The sequence below is a fragment of the Sceloporus undulatus genome, chromosome 2, assembly GCF_019175285.1.
Source record: "Sceloporus undulatus isolate JIND9_A2432 ecotype Alabama chromosome 2, SceUnd_v1.1, whole genome shotgun sequence".
NCBI lineage: Eukaryota > Metazoa > Chordata > Lepidosauria > Squamata > Phrynosomatidae > Sceloporus > Sceloporus undulatus.
In genome coordinates, this window is record NC_056523.1 from 290,834,376 (window position 1) to 290,860,027 (window position 25,652).

The following is a 25,652-nucleotide window of genomic DNA, read 5'->3' on the forward strand; positions in this document are numbered from 1 at the left end:
TAAAGTTATGCAGCTAATAAAGAAATGGCATAATAAGTTCCATTGCAGTGATGTCACAATCTTTGGTCAGATGTTCTACTGAATGTTAAACCAAGAGAGGATTTCAAATGTTTATTTCTGCTGGAGTATTGAAGACGGCTTAATCGATTGTTTACCTACAATAATAAACAAAGCCATGGGGCTTTTTGCATTTAACTGTGTTACTACAAAGGCAATTAGTACTTTTCCATGTATCTAAACTCTTTTGCACAGCGTTATTGCCTTTTGAATTTAACTTCCAAAAAGTAGTTGGACTTGAGTATGACCCCAGGTATGATCTAAGTCATCAACTACCAATAAATAAATAAATTAATGGGTTTGCCTCATACTGTGCCCCTTAAGTATAGAGCTTTAACACTTCTGTTTGGAAGAAAAGGCATTTAATTTCAAAGGAAATTGAACTTTGTTTTACCCGTATCTCTGCTTCTATATATCATTAATTGTCAATTGAATGTGTGAATGGATCCACTTGATAATCCATTGTTACTGTGAGGGATCAAATCCTCATCCTTAACTATACTAGTTTGAAATAATGCAGCAGTAGTTGCAGTGGAGGTGCCCCTCACCTTCTGCCTTGTCTGGCATGAGTCACAGGGGTTGGGCTGATGGATCCATAAGCAAACACAATTTCTCCCCAACTCCAGTTTGGATTCTTCTACCTGTCATAAAGCAATATATATTCGCATGTGAATAAGGATCCCTGTCACCCAGATTTTTTTCCTTATCCATTGAAAAATTACTGCACTGTGTGTGCACTGTTTAGCATGATCCCTCTTAAATAGAAAATAAGACACCTGTGTTCAGATTTGAATATATGATGCTACTATTTCAGTCAACCCAGTACCTAATAAGAAGAATGCAAATGCAAACAGGTAGTTCCTATCCTGTCTGTCAGTTCTCCAGCCTTCACAATGTATCTTTCTGGATACTTGTTTGTACAATCAAAATGTAAATCTCTGGAGTCTTAGTTGAAGCTAAGAACCCTTAATTTTCTTAATCAATTTTCAGTTCCCTGCTAAAGAATGTGGTTCTTCCTTGTTGTTTGTTGTTGCAAATAACAACAACAATAATATTTATTTCTTGCCCACCTCTCCCCATAAATAGAGGCAGGGAACAATAACAAATAAACAATGCACATCAATTAAAACACACTAATTAAAACATGCAACAATTTAAAAGGATAAATAAGACACACATATTCTAAAACAATCCACATTTAAAATTCATCATTTAAAAATCATCTGGATAAGATATAGTACCCTTAAAAGTGCTTACTTTCTAAATTCAGGTGATCTTTGTGCTTGCAGTTATATTAAATGTGAATAGTTGCTGCTGAGATTTTGAAGTTAATATCTGTTTTCAAGCAGTTCATCTTGGTTGGGGTGTGTATGAGTGTGTGTTAAAGATCACAGCATGGCTACAAGTGTGTTTGAGAAGTGTATTTTAAAGCCTGAACACCAAAGACAGCAATTCATGTTAATAATTCTTAATACACTGTACAGAGCTCTTGTATCACCTTTGAGACTAACTGAAAGAAAGAAGTTGGCAGCATGAGCTTTTGTAGACATAAGTCTACTTCCTCAGATGCATTTGAAAGTATCTGAGGAAGTAGATGCATCTGAGGAAGTAGACTTTAGTCTACGAAAGCTCATGCTGCCAACTTCTTTCTTTCAATTAGTCTCAAAGGTGCTACAAGATCTCTCAACATATTCACTTAACAGACTAACCTATATCTATGGATATTTCATTTGTGATACTCGTTATACCTGAAAACTATTGAATTACAACTTAGTTGAATGCTTGTCACTGTCAAGTAATAGGCAAAGTTCTGTTGCCCTCTAGTGGTAAAAAAAATCTCCCATAAACCATATTTTCCCAAGATAAGAGGGAGAACCATGCTGACCAACAAACTTAATAGTGCTGGTTTTATGGAAGAAGATATAAACAATTCAGTGGCACAGTGATTGGTTGAGTCAGCAGTGCCAGCATGAAAATAATTAAATGAATCTGTTTTAATCATAGGAAGCAAAAACAGAATTGTTCAGCATTCTGTTGCAATGGTGGAAACATCCTTTAATAGAAACAAAGGGCATTGTTGTAATGCTGCTTTTAAAAATCTGATAGTACATATTGGAAGAAAAGGGAAGATCTGTTGTCAGAATGAGACAAATTAAACAGATTTATCTAAGCAAGCCTCTATTAATCCTTTAGGTGTTAGACCCATTCTCCTTGGCTGCTGTTGGAATGTTCTAAGAAAGCTTATATTATTGGAAATCCTTTACTTCCTTTCTCAGAATTTGCTACTTCCACAGACTTTCTAATACTATTTTTCCTATTGCCTTTGGTCCCTATTACATAGCAACTCAGCCAAGTTCAGTATCTGACTACATTTGCACATAGTATCTCTTGCCACTTCTTTGTTATATCAACTTTTGAAATGTTAAGCTCCTCTGAACAGGCTTCCTTTTTCTTTTTTCATTCTAGAAAGTGTCCTGGTCACTGATCATGCGGTCTAAATATACATGAGCCACTTTGACTCTCATTTCTAAAAAACACTTTGATTAGTCTCTTCTGCAGTCTTAATAAAATTTCCCAAATCATTAACAGTTGTTAATTTCACATGGCAGGAAGACATGAATAAAGATGTGAATTTGTTCAGCTGTTGTCCAGATGGTTTCACTGCAGATGTTTTGGAATGGTATTAAATACCATTTTTTCAAGCAATGCTTAAATGAAAGCCGAGTTTCCTCAGAATGTGTTCTGTACTTTTGAGATTATTTCAGATTCCCAGAAGTATTTGAGTATTCAGTAGACTGATCTTTACAGGCTGAAATACATAATTTCCTGATTTTATACATAAAATCATCATTGTATAGTTTTATTCTTGGAAAACTGAACCAAAGTAAACTCTCATCAAAATAAGTTATCTAGGTTACTGATCTATATTTTATGTGTGGCTTTCAGATGTGAAGAAAGAAAATCCCAACATTTGCAACCTTTAACTTTTAACAAAACTAATCTATCAAGAAGATAAGAGATTGTTATTTCAGGAGAGTAATTTTATCAGTCTAACAAAGCTAGAATTCTATGGTACCTTAAAAGGCTCAGAAATATATTGCAGAATGAATATTTAAAGGCAGCAAGCTATTTTATCTGATGATTGTTTATGTAATTTAACATTTTGTGATATAACATATTTCCACTTTTTCTTTGTAGTTTATACTTGTTTAAACTAGGAATAGCTCCTCAGATCCAGGACTTGCTGGGGAAAGTAGATTTTACAGGTACCTTTTCATCTTTGTTTGCAATGTTTTCTTGTTAAAGATTCATCCCCTCCTTTACAGCTGCTTCTAATAACATCGTATTTTTGTGACAGTTTTTTTTATGTACTCCCCCAGCATTCTCCATATTCCTGTTATGAAGTGGGTGTAGAGTAGTTATGTAAAGAATGTGCTTTATTAAAAGATGCTAGGTAACAAATTCTTGTGTCTTTTGAGCTGCAGTTTTTCTCTGACTGAAGGAGAAGGCCAAGGAGAAGTGCAATCTCAATGATGTTAAGATCTATAAATTACCCTCACCCTATGTACATCTATCTTGTGTATGCTTTTGTTGTGTAACAAATCCTAAACAGTTTTGTCCCTGTAGCTTAACCATCTTCTTTTCCCTACCCGTTCTTTAAATAGAAGAGGAAATCAGTAACATGAGGAAGGAACTGGAGAAGTATGGTATACAGATGCCATCATTTCATAAAATTGGAGGTATACTAGCCAGTGAACTTTCAGTGGATGAAGCAGCATGTAAGTTCTCCTATCAGAGTGTCAGAAACAAACATTTTGAATTGTTATTTAAAATGTGTCTGCAACTTCCATTAATTTCAGACATCATGTGAAAACCAATTTCACCATGTTAAGGAATCTCATTTTTTAAATCCTGTAGTCTGAAGTATGCAGAAAACTTCCCCTTGGACTTGAACTAGACAACTAGCCCAGAGGTTCCCAAACTTTCTTAGTTCACAGTTCCTTAGTTTTTTGATAATTTTTATGGCTCCCCTAGGCTAAAGAAATACTTAGCCATTCCATTTACTTAGTAGTTGGGTCCAAACACCTTAATAAGTAAAGGCTTTCATGGTTGGCATCCATAATTTTTTGTGGGTTTGGGGGGCTATGTGGCCATATTTTAGAATAATTTATTCCTGACATTTCGCCTACATCTGTGGCTGGCATCTTCAGAGAATGCTGTCATGGGAGTGAGTGGTGTGTGTGTGTGGCCCTTGGTTGAGAGGAAGGGATTTACATGTTAATCTCTGTGTTGGTCTGTTGCTAAATGGCAAGGCCTCACAGTGGGAGGATATGTGAGGAGGATTTGTGTCTAATTAGTGATGCATTGTCTGCTGGGAAACCCTCTGACCCTGGGTGATGTTCAGTTGCATTTGCTGAATCTCGATTTTGGTATTTTTCAGGACTGGTAGCCAAACTTTGTTTACCTTCAGGGTTTCTTCTTTCCTGTTGAGGTTGCCCAGGTATTTGTGGATTTCAATGGCTTCCCTGTGCATTCTGACCTTATAGTTGTTGGTATGTTCCAGAATTTCAGCGTTTTCAAATAGCATTTTATGCCCAACTTGGTTTATAACATTTTCTGCTACTGCTGATTTTTCTGGCTGATTTTTCTGGCTGCAGTGTCTCTTGTGTTCCTTGATTCGTGTTTGGACACTGCATTTGGTGGTCCCTATGTAGACTTGTCCGCAGCTGCATGGGAGGGTCTCTGCTGCCATTTACTGAGTACAACATTTGCTGGATTTTCTTAGTCTGTAGATCATTTGAAGATTGTGTTTCCTCAGATGTGTCCCTATTCTTTCTGTGACTCCTTTGATATATGATAAAAATACCTTCTGTTTGGGTGGTTGTTTTTTTTTTCTGGGCCTGGTAGTTCTTCTGATGTCTGAGCTGGAGTAACCATTAGCCTGTAAAGCCCAGTTTAGGTGCTTCGGTTCATCTTCCAGGTAGTGGGGTTCACAGATCCTTTTTGTGGGATTTACTAGTGTTTTTATCATGCTTCTTTTTTGTCCTAGGTGATGATTGGAGTTCTTGTGTAGGTATCTGTCTGTGAGTGTAGGTTTTCTGTATATCGTGTGGCCCAATCGTTGATTTGGTTTGTGGATGACTAGGACCTTCAAGAATCGCAGTGTTCCTTTTCTTTTTCCATTGTGAATTGGATGTTCGGATGGATGTTGTTCAGATGGTTCAAAAACACCATCAGATCTTCTCCGAGGCTCCAAATGATGAAAGTGTCACCCACATATTGAAACCATGTTGTTTTGGTGCTGTTTCCAGGAATTGCTTTTCAACACATTCAGACCCTGGTCTGCAGAGTCATAGTCCAATGCTCAAACCATTATACCGTACTGATTATCAGTCTATAATGGAATCTTCCTTTTTCCTACTGAGGGTCTCTTTGGCCATTCTGGTAGCTGTGTAACTCTTTTCTAACACTATATTTGACACTGCACACCTCAACAGAAGCTACAGTCCATCACAACTAGCTGATGAGAATAACTGTTTGTGCACACAGGTCTGTCCCAATTGCAGTTTCTGTTTCAGATGCCTCCACTTTAAAAAGCTTTTAGGCATATATCTCAAATTTTACATGTGCAAAAGCCCTTTGAGAAGAGGTGCCTGCACTGAAATTTGATTGAGAGTGCCAATAACTAATGGAAAGCTAGTTTGCTTGATAAATGTTGAGACTGAAGACAGATATTTTGGAGGGTGTCTAAAGTGCTTAAAGGATGGAGAGGACAGGGAATGGAGTTGACAGGCAATATATGGGAACAGGGAAATGAAAAAAGGGTGAGAATTTGGCCAGACATGACACATTCTTGAAATAGGTAGGAGTTTCACATGGGTGGGTTAGTTCATTCCTGTCCCTCCTTTGGGGAATGAGGTACAAAACTCACCCTCAGGCACAAAAGCACACAGAAACAGAAACATACCACCCCTCTACCAACTGTTGGACTTGCTATAACATCCTTCCACTAGCTGGTGGCTGCCAAATAAGGATGGGATTTTACCACTGCACAGTGATTTGACCATGTGAAGGGGAAAGTGTACAGTTTGCCAGAAAAAAAACATGCTTATGGTGTTTTTCATTATATACTATATATACTTATGTATAAGTTTAGAAATTTGAGTAAAACAATTGACCCCCAAAAAAACCTGTGTCGGCTTGTCCACTGATCAATGTAAGTACTGTATTTTAACTCTTACTAAAAAAGGAATCATTCCCTGGTGAAAAGGCAAGAGTGTCTTCTGGAAGACCTAACCCCCCTCTATTCACTCATCTAAAAGGTTTTTTCCATTTGCTTTGTCCTTTGCTACATTCCTTTAGGTTTTACCCTTGATTTATCCAGAGGTCATATCAAAATCCATAATTTTGGCCCAAAAAACCTGCCCTTGACTTATACATGAGATCAACTTATTGGTAGTTACAGAAAACTGCACTGCACAAAAAAACCAAAATGCTATGCCAAGAATTTTTAATACATTGAAATCCAAAATCTGTGGTGTGGACGATTGTGTCTGAGAAGGAGAGGAAGAGATGAGGATGGTAAAGGGTTATATTCCAAAAATTTTAGGAATAACATAGACAAATCCAGATGTTTCACAACACTGATTTCAGATATTGCATAGGTGGACTAGTGCTGAAGAGGAGGAGTAGAAGGAGGAGGAGGAGCAGTAGCATTTTCAGTACACTGATGTGGGAGACCTACATGGAGTGGACTGGTGTGAAGAGGTAGAAGAGTGGGGAGAAGGGGAAATTGTGTTCGCTTGATTCTCACCACTTTAACTTTGGGTATCTCATCGACATCAATAAATCCTCCAAGTCTCTGTGTCATCCCCATTCTTTTGTCTTATCTGTACATGTTTTCCCAGAGCATGTGTAAGGGAGAAAATTGGGGAGGAGGAGAAGGAGGATAGTAGGAGTGATAAAGAGATCTATAGGATTTATTGACATCAGTGAGATTCACAAAAATGCTGAGAAACAAACTATCCTCCTCCTCCTCCTCCTCCTCCTCCTCCTCCTCCTCCTCCTCCATCTATACAGAAATATTGTAAATCAGTGTAATGAAAACTGTAGTATCTCGATGTTAACTCCAATCCATGTTAACTCCAAAATCACCACAATCCATGTTAATACTCTTCCTCACCCTTGTCAGTCCATGCCATACACTTAGACTCCTAGATCACTAAAAACCCAAACATTGGATGTTATTGTTAACTCTAATCCATATTAAACCTAACATATTTTAAATTGATACCCCCTTTCTACAGTATTATCTCCTCCTCCCTAGTCCAGCTATGCAGACGTGTGAGATTAATTCTACCTCCTCCCATATTTCTGCATATTTCTCATAGCATGGAGGAGAAGAAAGAGAAGGAGGACCAGAACATCCAGTTTTACCATCACCACTCCCAAAACCCCTTTGCTGGTTTTAATTTCTCTAGTCCTTTGATTTTTGTTTAAAAAAATTTGGTACAAGTAAACAGCTTCCCCTTTTCATAACCACTCTTCTTACTCCCCATAAATGGAGGGCCCAGCTAGCACCCCTTTAACTGAAATGCCTGTTCTGTAGTACTTTTCAATGTTCAAAATGTTTAACGGGTAATACTTTATTGAAAATTCTATAACCACCCTTCATAGTATCTCCCTTCTTTGTAATGGATGGCCAAAGGAAAGCCTGGAATCCTGTTATTGGCTTACACTGGTGTAAGGGTCTGTCATGCTTACTTGAAGCACTTTTTGGAGTAGTCAGGAAAATGGTAAAGAGCACTAGAGGAAACTGTTCCTTTGGATCCTGAGTAGCTTGGGAGTAGCTTTTTGTTCTAACAAAGAGAGAATAAAAATATAAAATGCAGCCAAAATTTCAGATGCAGAAGAATTGACCAAGATCAGGTTTAAGCCCTCTGTCCCTCAAGTTAGGGTCCACATCTGGATTGGATCTCTTGCACTTACTGTAGAATAAGAAAAAGGAAAGGCCATTTTTTATTAAGTAAATCTTTAAAGTATAATTTAGGGTGGTCTTTCTTAATATAGTCAGGGACAATTAATTCAGGTCATTTGGGGAATAATGAACTGGGGAATCCTAATATGCATCACCTTTTTTTTTAATTGACTTTTGCTCTTTTCAGTGCATGCAGCAGTTATTGCAATTAATGAAGCTATAGAGAAAGGAGTTGCAGATCAAACAGTCAAAACGCTCAAAAATCCAAATGCCATGTTGATTAATGTGGATGATGACCTTGCCCATGCATATCAGAAGGAGCTTTCAGAAGCTAAAAGGAGAAAAGAAGAGAATGCAAGGCTGAAGGTATGCAAATGGATTACTGGATGTAACCAGCAGTGAATATAAACTGAGTTTCACATGATTGTTATTTATGTTGAAAAGCAAGACAAAAGTACCTAGTTACCTGAGCAGCACTATAACAGGACAGCTACCTTGAATTTATTGAAGGTCATATAATCAAAGTTGCTATACTGTTTTATAACACATTTTGCGAATATATCTTAATCCTGATTTCAAAGTAGATCTATAAACAATTTAGAATACAAAATATATTCAGTTTTCCATTCCTGCCTGAATGGAGTGTGAGTTAGCACAGGACAATCAAAATGCTGTTTTACATTTTTATCACAATTCTAAATCTCTCAGCTTGTGAAATTTGTGGTGCCAAATTTATTGTTGCTAGAAATGCATTTGTTGTTGCAAATCTCCAGTTAAATCTATGGAAATCATTTTATGACACTAGTGCCAGGAGCATTCCTCCATAAGAAAAAATTCAGTAAACAATCCACATAATGAGAATATAAGAAGGGGAATGATCTGTCCTTTTGAAATCATATCCAGGAAATCAGGCGAGTTGAGATATGCTGTAATTGACATTAATAGTGTTAGAGATGCCTAGTTTTGAAAAGGAACTTAAACTCTAGACTCATATTTCCTGTTCTATGAATGTTTAGAATTGGGGATTTTTTTTACAAAAGTAAGCTGTGTTTAGGGTGGTGTATTCTGTCCCCATGGCCAGCTGTTCAACAACCTATGATTATGTCTGTCATTTTCTTGCTACAACATTCTGAGTGACTACTGTTACTTGACATACTATATATAATATAATATAATATAATATAATATAATATAATATAATATAATATAATATATAGAGAGAGACTGGTTAGTGTATGGCCAAATTTTAATAAGATCACAATGTACAACAAGTCACTTTCAGCACAACACTACAAATGGTTACTTGTAAGCAGAACTCATTGTTTTACTACCTTGGAGGTAATAAACTACTGAGCAGATGTGTACATTAGATAACAGGAGCTTATCATGCATTAAATGCCTTTCTTATCACCAGGATGTTTGTGCTGATCATTTATGACCAGTGTTAATCATATACATATATACTGCATATGTACCAGAAGCATAAGTATTGTACCCCATGTACCTGAAGAAGTACTTTGCAGTCTGCAAAAACTCACAATATTAAATTGGTTAGTCTTAAAGGTGTTACAAGAGTCTTTGTCCTTACATATTTTTATATATATATATATATATATATATATATATATATATATATATAATCTTGAAAATAAAGATGCATGCCAGTTTGTCTCGTATGAGTGTTATTGCTACAGTTTGTAGGAGGATTGTTTTAAAGAAAACAAAACAAATGAAATTGAATTGCTATTTTTGCAATTAAACTTCATTAAGTTGTAATTGTTTTACTTGTCATTGTTTTCCTGAAACTTGATTTTCCTATAGAAATGCTTGTATGTTCATGTATATTTGAAGACAGCATCTGTACCTTGAAATCTTCAGTGGAATGCAGGGGGTAAAAATTGCCTTTGTTTAATAAATTGTCTGTCTGTTTATTTTTTTTTTGTTTATTTTAGAATGGCTCAATTTTGGAAGAGGAAAGAGATGTATATGAAGAGTTACTGACACAAGCTGAGATCCAGGGAAACATCAATAAGGTTAACAGTGAGTAATCTTCAGTTACTGTGAAGCCAAAGTTTCCTGAAATTTGTGAGTTGTACACGCTGCCTTAATTCTAGTGAAAATTACCAATATCTTTAGTCGATCTTTTATGGCTCTTTAATTTTTAAACTGCCAAATGCTGCTGCTTCAGCAATTATGTTGAATTCTCTGGGATATTTCTTGCTGTTTTATTACTAAATTTGGATGATGATGTGCTGCTTCTTTGACCTTTGCATTCTGGATAACAGCAGACTTGATTATGGATCCCAGTCTACTTTAACTGCTTTCTTCTCCTTTCTGCTGGCTGCAAAATACTGTAAATTTTGACCCCTCTTTTTACATGCTGCATTTTAGCCCCAAACCCTTAGAGTTAAGAATGTTTGTTTCATGAGTCCTTGCATGTTGATGCAGAGGGATTTGATAGAGATTTCCTTGAAAATCTGTACATGAAAGAAGGAAAAGAGAAAAACTCATTCAATATCTTTTGCTGTCTGTAAGCATTGTTTTCCTTTCAGTTCACATAGTTTTAGACCAAGTGAACAAGGCTATTGACATGCAAGATGAAGTGGCACTGATGGCAGGCTTGAACAACCCTGCTCTGAGCCTGTTGGAAGTTCTGCCGCAAAATTCCACATGGTATCTAGCCCAATTGTTTGATTTTAAAGAGCAGAAAACACAGGTAACTGAACATAACACACTAGTGTGACACTTTAGTTTGCCTTAAACTTCTTTAGTTTCAAAACATGACTTCAACATGATTTGTGGCCCTCTTGGGGGAAAGAAGTTTGCAATGTATTTCCCCCCCCTCTCCCTCCCTCTCTCCTCTCTCTCTTCATATATATTCTATGTCCTTTTCATTTTAATTAGCCTGTACATATCATATAAATTGCTACAGCCACCTACAAGTAGAATAAGGAAAATATACCTGATGCCAGAATTAATGACTGGAGAATTGGTGATCTCCCCTACATACTGGCAGGGGGGGAAAGAGAGGCCCAAGTCCCCTGATAAGTACAAAACAAATAAACATCCTTGTTCTGACAGAGTGGAAAACCTTCTGGAACAGATTTTGGGTGTCATGGAAGGATAGGAAGATAAAATGGGGAGATAAAGTGAAAGAAAGCCCTGATTTCACTGGCACTTCACTAGTGCTGTGTATGGAAGTACTTCATTGGATATATATTAGATTCTGACCTTTAAATTTTAGTTTGAAAAAGGGTATCTTTGGAGGTCCACAGAGCTGCCTTACTTAAAGCAATATTTGTGAGCCTTTCCATAAGGAACTTGCATATTTACTAATTAAAAGTGGGATTATAATTCTGTAGAGAACGTTACACTTTTGGCATCCTTAGAGATGAACTTTATTCAGCAATTCTAAGTGTGTCACAGCATTCATTTGCTCCTTAATTAAAAAGTATAATGACACATCTTTTTCCTAATCTGTTAGATAGCAGGGGTTCCAATTATGCTCGACAAAAGTGAGCTACAGAATGAAGTTAGTGTTGCCAATGAGGAAGCAGCCTTTCACAAATTTAGTGAGTAAATTCTTGATTTTCACTTGCAATTTCACTGCCTGTTAATGTTATTGTAGAGTAGTTATCATCATTCCTAGAATGATATTTCTTTTAAAAACTACCCGCACAGTGTTGTGTATTGTCACTTTTATTTTGTTGTCACCACAACCAAGTCACAAATTGAGTTGACTCTTTTCTCTCACTCCTCCAATGGCATTCATAGTCAGTTTCAGTCAATATGTTAAATACACTCTATTGTTTTCAAAACTGTAAATTTTCATACTTTCGTCTGTCAAACTTGTTTTGCAATTTAGCAACAGTTTGGAAACATGACGTTCTCCTAGTGTTGATGTTGTTGTGTGCTCTCATTTCCAACTTATGGCAACCTATCACAGGGTTTTATTGGCAAGATTTGTTCAGAGGAGGTTTGCCTTTGGCTTCTTCTGAGGCTGAGAGAGTGTAACTTGCCCAAGGTTACTCAGTGAGTTTGCATGACAGACCAGGGATTTGAACACTTGTCTCCAGAGTCCTAGTCCAATGCTCAAACCACAACACCATACTGGCTCACTGTTGATATAAAATTATTATTAAATAGCTAATATACACACGCTGTGTTTTACATTGTGTGTGTGTGTGTACACGCACTTGACTTCAGGTTGCTTGTTGCGTTACAGTGACCCCATGAGTTTCATAGGGGTTTCTTAGGCAAGGAATACATTAGTGTTTCAGAAGAAGTCCTGATAAATTTAAGGGGGTTCTAAATTTGCAGCCGCATTTCTATAATTTGCTTTTCTTCCATTTCTGAAATATTAAAACTCATCTTCTGGGATATTAAGCTTAAAACACACTTTTTGTTCATGCTTTCTGTGGCTTAGCTTAATGGCAACTTATCCTCTATCATTTTGCTTGAATCCATCAGTCTAACAGCTCTTTGCTTGTTGTGTATACACAGAAAACACAGCATGAGCATAGTGTATGTTTTGCTTATGTTGTGTCAGTTTATCAGGGCTTCTATTTTTACATGTGCTGGCTTAAGAAAAGGTGTTATCCTTGTTTCAATGTTTGGATGCTTATATTTGTGAAAATATTGTCTGTAAAACATAGGACAGTACTTTGTCTTCTTTAATGTAAGGCTATCAATTGTTCTGATCCAGCAGGCCCTTGTGTGCATGGGACAATCCAATGCACAAGTGCAGCTCCCATGCACAGAAAGGTTTTCCATTTGTTCCAACTTCTGACATAGTTCAAACACACATTAAATAATTTTGTAAGGTCATTATTTACTGACTTTCTCAGTACTACCTGTCAAATAGTTTTTTTAAAAAAATTGGGGAGGTGAGCAAAAGGAATATATGTTCTTCGTGGTGAGTGTAGCATTGAAAACATGTAAATATTTAAGTTCTCAAATTAAAGGATATCCAAAGCATGTATTCAAATGCCTTTCTCCTTGCTTTCAGGTCATATCTGCCTACCCATACACCCCTACTGCCTTTTAAATTAAAAGACACATAACTAATTCAAAAAAGGCAGTAAATAAAAATGTTAACACATGTTTGCATTGTTATGAATGTGTTTGCCTGATGTGTAATTTCAGCTTCTTTACAGAATATTTTCATTGGTTGCTTGAAGGTGAAACTTGTGTCTGAAGCACATTCCACTTAACTTGGAAATTACTTACACGTTCTCTTTGTCAGTGATATGACTAGGAGCCTTATCACACTGCAAAAGAAATATGAGAGGCAGTAAAATAGAAATGACTTTAACCTACCTTCCAGCATGCCCCCAAAGCACTTCTGTCCTGTTCCTGATGGAGAAAATTGTAAAACTCTGCCTTTTGTCCTGCTGGAAATATATATTTGTTTAATTATTTATTTCATTTTTTATGCTGCCTTTCTCCCAGAAAGGGACCCAAGGCAGCTCACAGTATAAAAAGAGTTTTAAAACATTAAAGTAAGACTTTCAAAACAATTAAAACACTATAAAATTAACATATTTAAAAGCCTACCTAAATACTGTTTATACTCATGTATAAGTTTAGAAATTTAGGTCAAAAAATTGACCCATAAAACCTGAGTCGACTTATCCACGGGTCAGTTTAAGTACCATATCTTAAATCTTATTTAAAAGAAGAAACCATCTCCTGGTGAAAAGTAAGAGTATAATATATGAGGCACCGACCCCCTCTACTCTCTTATCCATCCAGTTTTAGGAAGCACAAAGAGCTATGTGTGCTGGAATTTTTTAAGCTCTTTGACATTGTTTTGCTTTGCTTCATCCTTTAGATCCTTTGCTATATGCCCCTAAATTTTACTCTCAACGTATCCATAGGTCATAGCAAAATGCATAATTTTGCCCCTAAAACTTGCCCTCGACTTGTACATAAAGTCAACTTATAGTTGAGTATATAAGGTAAAACCTTTTTTGCTTGCTGGCAAAAGGAAAGCACGGAGACGGCCAGCCTAGCCTCCCGTGGGAGCAGCCAATGAGAAGTTTCTCTCTCATCTCCTCACCAAGCGAGCCTGTGATGGTGATGGGACCAAGAGAAAGCTTTCCTTTGACGATCTTAGGGCTCTGGCAGGTTCATTTGGGGAGATATGATTTCTCAAATACTCTGGACCTAAGCTGTACAAGACTTTATAGTCCATGACCAGTACTGTACTTTGAAAATCTGTTTGGAAAAAGCCTCTGTTTTATGACCAGCTCCCTCTGGAGGGAGAACCGAAGTACTACGATGTCATGTGGGAAGGTAAGCTGAAACCCACTTCTGTCTCTCTGTCTCTCGTCTTTCTTTTGTAATGGGATAAGGCTCTGAGTATCAGGTGCATGGCATTAAATGGAGCAAATGTCAGAAGGACTACTGATGTTGTTTTTCCTCCGGCCTCTAGAGCTTATTGCAGTTGACAATATTAATATTGCAATTCGTAACTGTGACCCGAATAAGACAGTTGCTGCTTTGATGAAACCTGAAGCCCAGTTGTGTGATGTTTACCCATCTGGTGCTAGTGTGTATCAGACTGAACTCTTCAATCTTCAGCAACAGAATGCTGTGGTAAGATGGAAATCAGCTGAATAGATTGATATTTGGAGCTTAATAATCAATAAATGGAATGTTATAAATATGCATGCTGTTAATGTTGTCGTTGTTACTATTGTTGTTGTGTGCCGTCAAGTCATTTTCAACTATGGTGATCCTAAGGCATACCTACCATGGGGTTTTCTGGGCCTGAGAGTATGTGACTTGCCCAAGATCGCCCCAAATTCCCCCTGAATTTCTCCTCTCACCTGCTCTCTTTTGCTACTGGTTTCATTTCTTGCAATGAACAATGGGTGGCTGCCTTTCCACGTGGTTCCTGTTCATTGCCTAGTGCCCTAGCTGAGGAAAGAATGAGGCACCCAGTTCAGAGTGACTTGCACATTCAGCTACAGCACTGGGCAACTTGCATGAGTCCAGGGTAAATTCAGGATAATTTGTCTATGTAGACATGCCACTAGTGGGTTCCCATGGCAGAGCGGGGAATCCATGGTGTCACTAGGCAGGTGCAGGGCATTCGGACCACACCAGGTAACAACCCAGAGAAGGGGTGACACCTGGTTGGTCTTTCATCCAGTGCAGCAGAGAGGCAAGTGCACCCCTCATGGGTTCACTGCAGTCCCAGTTCTCTGTCTGGGAACCCTGGATAAACGATACCCCAGAGAAAAGGTGTATTGGAAGAGGCAATGGGCATGAAGTGGATGTCCCACTGCCTTCAGGGAGAAATAGAGGACTGTATTTTGGGAGAGCATCAAGCATTTGATGTGGATGTCACACTAAAGAAACCCAGGTAGAGAGTCCCTGGCTTATTTAGCTGCCCAGCCTACTTGTTCATTCATAATAAGTCAGAATTCTAAAGAATTGTGGCCCATCATGACATTTGAAGGTGGACAGTGATTTGTTGTTGGACCAAATCAATAAAATTCTGTCATATCAAAATGAAAATATATTAGGAAGGCTGAGGTCGTGGATAAACTAATAACCCCCTTTTCATTCTTCCTTATTAACATTTGCCTTTTCTAACTTTTTGGGAGTCTAAATTTCTAATGATAAACTGAAGATCTAGGAGTGGGAGCTTAATTTTATTGCTCATAAGAATATATTTTTACAGAACTACTTGGCTCATGATGAACTGTCAATTGCCGTTGAAATGCTGTCAGCTGTGGTGTTGCTGAACCAAGCTCTGAATAGTAAGAACATAGTGGAAACAAAAACCCATCTCAGCAACCCATCCATTGGCTTTAATAACCTGGAAGAAGAGAACTTGCAACGGTAAATCAGTCAGTCAATCAATTCTTTTGATGTGTTCCTGTGAGACACATCTATCTATGGAATGCTTACTATAAAAACTAAAGGAATCCTAAATGTGATGAAAGAAGACATACTTTTTTATCTGTTTACATAGTTGAATGAGTCCTGAAGTGTTTAAAGTTTTTGTCTCACTTAAGAGTGTATTATAATATCTTTATAACTAGTGAAAACAAGTCATAAGTATTCTTGTATTACATAACCTTGAAAAATGTGTAATTATCTCCCTATAGTTATGCTGACACCCTGATGTCTCTTAAGCTAGAAGCATCATCCCAAGGACAAGAATATTTAAGCTGGAATGATATCCAGAATTGTATTGACATGGTTAATACCCAAATTAGAGAAGAAAATGATAGTAAGTGTTTCATCTAATACTTGGTTTATAAAATGCATCCAGTGCTGTGAGGGAATGAAAAGAAAATTGGCTCAGTAAATGGCATTCATTAATACATCATATTGTATTCATTCAAAAATATTCTCTGCTGCTAAGATGTCAAGCTGTTAGCAACATTAATTCACAAAGAGCTGTATGTACTGGAAAAGTGTGTGTCTGTCCCCTTCCTCCAACTCTATTTGGCAAAGAGCCTGGAAAGAAGAGAGATGTTCCATGGGATTGCAGAGATCACACCACATCTTCCATATTCCATTTATCAAAACAGAATTATTGGCAGTGGCATGATGGCTTCCATTTCAGTGGGGTGATGAATCCACTCTGGGTTTTACTCAAGAATTTAAATACATTATCCAAGGTCCTGAACCTTATCCCTAAAACATGGTTCATTGCCTCCAATGCCTTATGTAAAATTCAGACAAAAACCTGAGGTGGATTCATCACCCCACTGACATGGAAACTACCATGTCACTGGTTATTGGCGAGCTTATCATTCTCTGTTAATCTATGCCTAACAGACTAGGTGAAAACCATATGGGTACCAAATACAATATTTTAAAAATGAACAAAAAAGTAACTGAAGAACATACACAGTTATAATAATAATACTAATAATATAATATAATATAATATAATGAACTCAAATTACAAATCCAAAAAATTAACAAACAATTATATAATCATATACAGAAAGTAACAAATAGTGTTTTGCAAAACTGACTTTATGGACAAACATTACTTACTAGACCAGTACTTGATTATCGTATCTCTTTATGTTCATTAGTTACTTTTTTGTTCATTTTTAAAAATATTATCTTTTCAAGCCCCTTCTGTGTTTTTTTGGTGTTAGTATTCTCTGCTAAACAGCAACATTCAATCTATGCTTTGTCTTTGCAAAGGCCTGGAATATCTGTACTGGCCAATAACAACACAAATGACATTACCACTAAATTTTTGGTGCAGAGCAGCTCATCTTTCCCAAGGCATTGGCTGCATCTGCAGTGCAGAAATAATGCAGTTTGACATTGTTTTAACTGCTATGGAAGCCTGGGGTTTGTAGTTTATTGTGGCACCAGAGCTCTCACAGATATTAAATATTTCACAAAGCTACAGGTCTCAGAATTCCATAGCCATGGCAGAGATTCTTAATTATGAAGGGAAATTCAGTTTATCCATAAAATCTGTTGGTAAATTAGTACTCCAATTTAGCCAGCAATCCTGAATATTTACATAACAACGTAGTTGCATATTATTGTTCATCTTGAATCTGCATGTCATAATATACTGTATATATTTGACCCTAAGTCGATCTCATGTATAAGTCAGTGGCAGGTTTTGAGGCCAATATTGTGGATTTTGATATGGCTCATGGATACGTCAAGGGTAATTATGGATTTTGATATGATCAAAATTATGGATTTTAAATCAAAATTAGGGGTTTTGATATGGCTCATGGATAGGTCAAAGGTAAAACTTAGGGGCATATAACAAAGGATGTAAAGGATGAAGCAAAGTAAAACTGTGCAAAAAAAAAAAAAACTTCCAAAATTCCAGCTGCATAACTGCTCAACCTAAAGACTGGATGGATGAGGAAGGAACTACAGTTGTGTGATGTGTGGGGGAGGTGAACCAGCACGGATAGGGCTAAGAAAATGCACACATGTCAAAAGGGATGAAAAGGCAAAGCAAAGAAAATGGTGACTACGTAAACACAAATGTCTTATTCAAATCCTTCAGAGCCCAATTCCTCTTGACACTCCATTTGAAGAGAAGTGCCAAAGAGCTCCCACTGTTACCATTTTTCTGCACAGACATTCAAAAAGGTCAAAAGCAATGCCATGCCAAAAGAGTGTAGAGGGATTGGTGCTTCTTGTAGGTTCTCTTGGGACAGACTAAGCTTTGCCTTTTGCTGCTCTCATCAAAGAAAAGGATGGTTCCTTTTTTGATGAGAGTTAAAATATAGTACTTACATTGACTTGTGGATAAGTCGATCCTGGGTTTTGGGTCAATTTTAGACTAAAATTTCTAAACTTATACATGAATTAACAGTATATGGTATATTACTTCTGTTATCATTCTTTCTTGACTAGGGATTGTAGCAATTGGTCACATTAATGAAGCTATTGATGTGGGAGATCCCAGAAGAACAGTAGAAGCACTGCTGCTTCCTACAGCAAAACTCCAGGGTGTGAAGGAAGAAAATGCATGGCATTATCAACAGGTCTTGAGGAATGCAAAAGCAGTCAAATGTCAGGTAGTTGTTTTTTTTCAGTGCCTTTTTTCCTGCTTTGCCAAGAGGTGTTTTTTTTCTTGTTTGTTTGTTTGTTTTTGGCTTTGCTAAATATTAAATGTCAGAAACTTCCTGTAATTATCCTGTCTTTGTACATGTGTATACACAATAACTTTACTTGCCATTTTTATGTACATGTTGTAGAAAAACACTTTCCCACACTTCTTGGCTCACTTATTATGAATATTTGAAACTACTCGTTTCAAATATTCATAATTAGCTTTGCTGTTTTTAGTTTGCTGCTTGGTTTCTGGGAGTACAAGAGATGTACTACATATCAACAAGCAAACTGAAACATTGATGCTTCTTTCAAGAAACATTTAGATGAACAATTTCCACAATATGTAAATATGAAGAGAGGGCATATTCATTGATACATTTCTTAGAATCTGTTGACTTGTCCATCATCAATAATTTTCTTACATTCATTATTTTTTTAAAAAAAAGAATGATTTTCGTGTATCTGAGATTTAAGTTGTTTTTCATAGGAGGATCAGACATATCTAGGAACAGGTGCAGCTGGTACATTAGTCTTAACTGTACAAATGTCCACGACTGAAACCTAGGCCTCTAGTTGTTTCCTCAGTTAGCCAGGGCCAGAGTGTTGAACAGGAAACACCCAGCACCAAAATGGATCAGAGCTACCATAAAACAATGTTCCCAAGTCCTATCCCAGTGAAGCAGCCTAGAAAGATAGTATGGTCAATGGTAGTGCAAGCTACTGAGAGGTCCAGCAGAGCCAATAAGGACACTCTCTCCCGTATGATTCCTGGAGTAGATCATCCACTAAGGTTACCAAAGTTGCCCTCATCCCATAGCCAGGCCAGAAGTCAGACTCAGATAATTCTAGATACTACATTTTATCCCAGAATTCCTGGAGCTTGGAGATCACCATCAGTGAAGACATCCAAGTCAGAGTGGATCCGACAGATTTGGTCTGCAAAGGACAGTTGTGCAAATTGTTGAGAATGTGTGTTTGATGGCACTATACCAACACAGTGGTGATACAAAAGTATGATTTCTTCACTGCCATCACTGCTACAGCATAAGTAAGTGTCCATTGGGCTGTGTTTCATTGGACCTGCTGTGATTTTTCTGCCAGTCATGGTGTAGTCTCTATTTCACTTGTTTCAGTCCACCAGCTGTCTAGTAAACCATGGGCTTGTTTGATTCCCTTCCATAAGAATGGATGCTCAGGGACAATCATGTCCACCAACCTGGCCATTTCTCTATTCCAGAGATCAACCAGGACTTCAGCAGGATCACCTATCTTGGATGGGCCCACCATCTTAATCCCTCCCCCCTGGCAGAGGCTCCAAGTGAGCCTAAACTCCATTATCATCTGCATGTGATAATTGAACTGTGGAAAGTTCCTCCTCACCCAGATCATGATCACACTGACAAGCATAGAAAGCTAGATCCAGACTGTGAAGTTTATCGAACTGGGCTTGTGGGCCATTCTCAGAACGGCCCGGCAGGAAACAGAATGAGTGGGGGACGGATTTTACTGCACACTCCAGTCCCTCACTCATTCCGTTCCCCCTCTCTTCTGTTCCCATTCCGTTCCAGAAGGAACGCTTTTTGAGAACTGTTCTGAATGGTGTGTGCGGTAAAATCCGTCCCCCATTCATTCCACACTCGTTCCTGCTCCTTCCGTTCCGTTTTCAGAACAGACCCCGGAGGACCTGTGCGATAAACTCCTGTGACTTGGGCATTGGTGACACTATATACTACTTGAAATAGACATATGGTGATCATGGAAGATATGAAGTCCTGAACTGCTCCTAGCAGAGGAGTCTTAGCATGAATGCTGGAAGACTGAAAACATCATCACCAAGACCTACCCCGCCAGCTCAAAAAAGGGACTGTTGTGCAGAAGGGTGGGCAGTATACCAATAGAATCCTTATTTTGACCCAGCCCCCCTCCCAATCCCCTCCCCAGCAGACTGCAGGACAGGGGCATCTAGTGAAGGAAGTGGGAACATGATGGATAGCAAGCTGGCAACTAAGGAACTTTCTCTTCTCTGGGGTGGTGGTAGTATTAGTGGTGTTAACTTCTCACCCACAGTACTGCCAGTGGCTAATGGAAGCTGTAAACAAAAAACCTCTGGAAGACTACACTGGCCTTGCCCCTGGTTTAGAAACTTCCATTTCTATCTAAATATAGGAGCTCTTGTAAAGATCCAGCAAACCTCCCTAGATTAGGACTCTGTACAATAAATACTTTTAATATCATGCTACAAATAAAGGAGCAACCCAAAACATATGTGGTATATGAGAGGTATTCATTGCACAATTTTGGATTAAAAGGAATGTTTCCTATATTACTTTCCTATGATATAGTGGTGAATTCACAGTGATCTTGTTTTTCACTTCTGTTGGATTCTTCTAAATTGCTCACTTTATCTAGTTGCTGCTGTTCAGAGCAAATTTACGTAAAGTTCATTTACCAATGCAATTCATGGGAAATGACCACAGGGAGTAACTTCTACATTGTTCCGATTTCCATACTAATTATTGAGAACTTTGCACGCTTAATAGATCTAGACAACTATTACAGTGTAAAGCAACAACCCAAGACCTGTGTGGTGTGTGAGTAGTATTTACTTACTATTAGCAACTTGCTGAATTTGAGTGAATGTGCATAATTTCATTCAAAATAATTTTATTCATGCAAAATTTCCATATATTTTTTCCTTTCTGGCATATTGAATGGACTCTGAAGTAATTTAAAAAAGCACTCATTATCAGAGAGAAATTCTGTATTTAAGTCTTTCCTTTTCATTCTTTAATAACATGAATTTTACTAGACCCAAAATATGCTCACAAAGTAACAAAGCTCTTAGCCTTAACTTGTCACCCCTTCAGTTTAAATCTGCTCTTAACACAATTAAAGCTTACAATCCTAAAATACACATATGAACAATTTCATATTATTTAAATTTTACTGTTATAAAAATAGAAATCTTAAATACTATATCTTATGAATAAATTACATATGTACAATTATGTTGTTTGTCACACGAATAGTGTCATGTTTGTTCTTCTGGGATTGCTTTAATTGTGGTGAGATAAACTGTCTTATTATTGTTGTTGATTTTGGACATCATGAAGTAAAGGAATGGATCTAGACAACTGTTCAGACTACTTAGACTTAAAGCAATAAGATAGAAAATGTACAAACTATCTTTAGAATTATCATAGTAATTCATATGATGAGCAATCAGTAAGATATTGCTGGGAGTGAAGCAAACAGCAAAAATGCTAAGGATAAGCAGACTGACTTTGATGTACCAAAACCACTTCTGATTGTAAACTTTGAGCGTCCGAATAATTGAAACATAACAAAAAATAACAATGCAAAGAGGAATTAGGAATCCACCTACTGCTAGAAAAATGAAGTAATAGTGTTGGAGATGTGCCCAAGTTTGACAGCTGTTAGACACATCGTGACAGGAAATAATATTTAGTTGATCCAGATAATAGCTTTGCTTTGTTGTGATCAAAGGTATCATGTATAAGAACATAACTATCCATACTGTCCCACAGGCAAATGTGGATAAGAGTTGCTTAGGCAGATTTCTGTAAGTAAATGGATGAACAATGGCCACGTAGCGGCTGATGCTGATGCAAGTAAGAAGTAGAGTGGAACAATACATGTTGCCATAGAAGATGACAGTCATGATCCGACACATTGCTTCTCCAAATATCCAGTTATTGCCATTGAGGTGGTATGTAATTCTGAATGGCAGCATGATGCAGAAGAGAAAATCTGAAATGGCCAAGTTTGTGTAGAATATGGCACTACGGACAGATCTCATTTTGGAAAACAGCATCCATAGAGTAATGGCATTTGATGGTATCCCTATTAAAACAACAGCTATGTATATAGCTGGTATTAGCTTTGTGCTCAGAGAGCTGGTAAAATATTCCATTGTGACATTGTTTATTTTCAGTGTTGAGATGTTGGAGTTTACTGAGGTGCACTTATTGTCTTTGTTCTGATTGGCCTTTCTCACTCCTTCTATGGAGGAAGAAGGTATCTTCTCATACACATCTTGCACAGTGCTGTGGAAAGTCTTACCAGGGGCTGAATTGCTTTCTTGACAGCCCAGGGTGCTGTTGCTGCATTTGTTTTCTAAAAATTGGGAGGAAAAAGATAGTTGCAGAAAACTGAAATAAGAAACAGTTGTTTTTCTATATATCATGCTTGTTATGGGGTTTCTCCTCTAAGCATAGTGACAGGTTTGAGATCCAGTGTAGTGTAGTGGTTTGAGAATTGGACTACAACCATGGAGAACAGGATTCGAATCCCCACTTAGCCATGGAAACACTGGGTGCCCTTTGGTAAGTCACACTCCCTTAACTTCAGAAGAGGGCAAAAGCAAACACATAATGAAAAGGCACCGATCACAAGAAAAAAAAAATAATACTAGGAAAGGTAGAGGGTAGAAGAAAGAGAGGAGAACCACAAACCAGATGGATAGACTCACTCAGGGGGATTATGGGCAGGGGTTTGCAGGATCTGGGCAAGGCAGTGGAATATAGGGATTCTTGGAGATGTCTCATCCATGGGGTCGCCATGAGTCGGAACCAACTTGAGGGCAGCTAACAATAGCAATTCTTCCTGACAATCCTTTGATGGCTATCATCATAGAAAAAACAACGCAGTACATTGGGCCCTTCCCTTACATAGGGGATCTGTTCCAGACCCCCCCCCCCCCATGTAACGGGAAATCCACATATGCTCATGCCCCATAGGAAACAATGAGGTGCATGCTCACAGTGGCGCAGTGGTATGTACGCCATGGGTGCAGGCACCATTGCATTTATTATCGTGCGGCTTCCGCATAAGCTGGAAACCGCATATAGTGCACCCGCGTATGGCGTGGGTGCACTGTACATTATTGGGGCAGAACTTCATCCTTAACAGCTGAAATCCTAAATGATTTTAAGTTCTATAAAGCATGCTTTGAAGTGAAGACTTCAGTTAGAAAAAAATCTTTCCCATATGCTGTTTACTAATAGCTTCCATTTCTCTTATCCATTGGGCATGACTGATTTTGATCCTTTAATTATCACTGTGTTTCCCATCAATAGTAGCATTAATTCTGTCCTTTAAAACTACCCTGTACAAGAATGAAGATTTAGACAGAGCCAATATAAAACCATTGGTGAGACTGGCCATTTAATTATTCAATTCCTGAACTAGCTTGCCCATTCATGTTTTTTCCTTCTGTTTAGGACACTTGCACTTAATGCAGAAACAACTTTTAAAAAATAACAAGAAAGGCCAGATTATGGGTGTTTAAACATGAAATTTCCATTTTCAGGCAAGTAAGTGCAGTGCAGGAAATGCAGAATAAACAATACAGAAAGATGGACCATAGCCAGGAATGTGACTACTTTCCTCCTAGATCTCTGTTCCCACCAAGTATATGAGAAGGACCTTGCCAGCTGGTGCTGGACAGTTTGTATAGCAATTTGTATTTTAAATTGGGGCAGATTTCTAAAAACTTGTTCTTTAATTATTCAAGGACAACCAAGAAGACACTGGCACATGGTAGCTGGGCAGTGGTGTTTCCTAGATTTTCTGTGATAACTGAATTTAAAACAAGACAATTCCAAAGAGAAAAAGAGTTTTTCTGGAGAAAGACTGTGGCTGTAGTTGTTTTTGAATAATTTATTTCTTGACGCAAGAGTATTGCTTAGAATGCATTTGTGAATATACTAAATAGTGTGTGTGTGTGTGCGCGCACGCGTGCACATGCCTTCAAATCCAAATAAAATACTAACCAAATATTTTTTCTCCTCTCATCAATCTCATGTATTTTGTACTGAATTGCTTTTCATTGTGGGTACAGAGCTTCCAGTTGGACTTGTTGTAATGCTTGCAAAGTATCAGGAAGTGTACATGTATATTAGTTAGTGAATACAGTTATTGGAGTGCCATTAGAGGTACATTGGACAAGCTCTGGGAGCATTATGCCAAAAAAACCCAACTGATCTTTATTAATTTATAAAGATCCTTCTAACTGTTTTGATTTCCCTTGGTTGTTGTAGTAATTATTTTCAGCGATTCCTTGCCATTGTGTGTGTGTGAGGATGAATAACACTAAGTTCTAGGGCAAGAATGTTTGCCAGCTAAGAGTTACTAAGAAAAATCAAGTTTTAAATATTTTTTCTCTCTCCTTCAAGAGGTAGCAGCTGAAAAGGAACCCATCTTATTTGAGATTTTCTTTACCTGTTCTTCCCATCTATGTCTATTTATTACCCTTAACTTGGTTGATCACTTCCAAAATAAAAGCATATAAGTATTTAGACACAAAACAAATGTCTTACCTTTCTGGCATGAGGACATAAAGAACAGCCCAGTTGTCAGTAAAACCAAAGTTTTCATTGTGGCAGTAGTTAACTCTGAATTTTTAAATGAGTTTTTTAGCTCCATCCATGTTCTACTGAAGAAGTGCCTGGAGCATCGGATATCTCTGCTGAACTCATCCTGTATGTACTAGTTTGAGGAGGGGGATAAACTGTTTCGTACTTCCTCTCATGTGGCGAGGGTGTGACTTATCAGAATGCACAGCAGGCGTGGCTGCAAAAACCAACACAGAGAGACATTTCCCTTCTCAAGGCAAACATTAACTCTCGAACTGCCATAACCAGAGAAACTGATATTGAATTTGGTCTCTAGATCTTCCAAACTAATTATTATAGAAAGGTTATGACTGGCATTATACAAACCTGATTTAATTATTACAGAGATGGTGTCTGGTTTAGGATGAAATCCCATGCCTTGATCTTTAACTGTGTTTAAAAGCAAAAATCCTCACTATGATTAATCTTAATTTGGTAAGACTAAAGGTACAAGCACAACTTTTCATATATTTTCATAACCTTGGTAGGAGAAATGCATAGTCATGAGAATCCTGATAAACTTTGCTACAGATGTTGGATGCTGGAATCAAGCATATCTGGAGGCTGTAAGGTTAAGGAAGACTGATTTAGGGGAATATGCAGTAGAAGTTTCATCCATTGAAAAT

The 25,652-nt window shown here is 37.6% G+C and overlaps 2 protein-coding genes across 3 annotated transcripts in view; one reads left to right on the forward strand and one right to left on the reverse strand.

The window, feature by feature from the left end:
* Window positions 1-25,652, forward strand: part of IQGAP2 (IQ motif containing GTPase activating protein 2) — a 192,794-nt gene that overhangs the window by 114,011 nt on the left and 53,131 nt on the right. Inside the window, exons 6-15 of one of the 2 annotated variants that reach the window (XM_042448191.1) lie at window positions 3,256-3,323; window positions 3,723-3,836; window positions 8,223-8,401; window positions 9,988-10,075; window positions 10,588-10,751; window positions 11,520-11,607; window positions 14,472-14,635; window positions 15,729-15,889; window positions 16,159-16,283; window positions 18,410-18,573. In XM_042448191.1, the coding sequence (XP_042304125.1) occupies window positions 3,256-3,323; window positions 3,723-3,836; window positions 8,223-8,401; window positions 9,988-10,075; window positions 10,588-10,751; window positions 11,520-11,607; window positions 14,472-14,635; window positions 15,729-15,889; window positions 16,159-16,283; window positions 18,410-18,573 (1,315 nt within the window). The remainder of the gene's footprint in view (window positions 1-3,255; window positions 3,324-3,722; window positions 3,837-8,222; window positions 8,402-9,987; window positions 10,076-10,587; window positions 10,752-11,519; window positions 11,608-14,471; window positions 14,636-15,728; window positions 15,890-16,158; window positions 16,284-18,409; window positions 18,574-25,652) is intronic. The other variant, XM_042448192.1, reaches the window with a different exon arrangement.
* On the reverse strand, window positions 21,237-25,179 carry F2RL2 (coagulation factor II thrombin receptor like 2). Its single transcript, XM_042448193.1, has 2 exons — window positions 24,952-25,179; window positions 21,237-22,747 (listed from the first exon to the last, which is right to left on the reverse strand). The coding sequence occupies exons 1-2, from the start codon at window positions 25,055-25,057 to the stop codon at window positions 21,642-21,644; spliced, it is 1,212 nt and encodes a 403-aa protein (XP_042304127.1). The 5' UTR covers window positions 25,058-25,179; the 3' UTR covers window positions 21,237-21,641.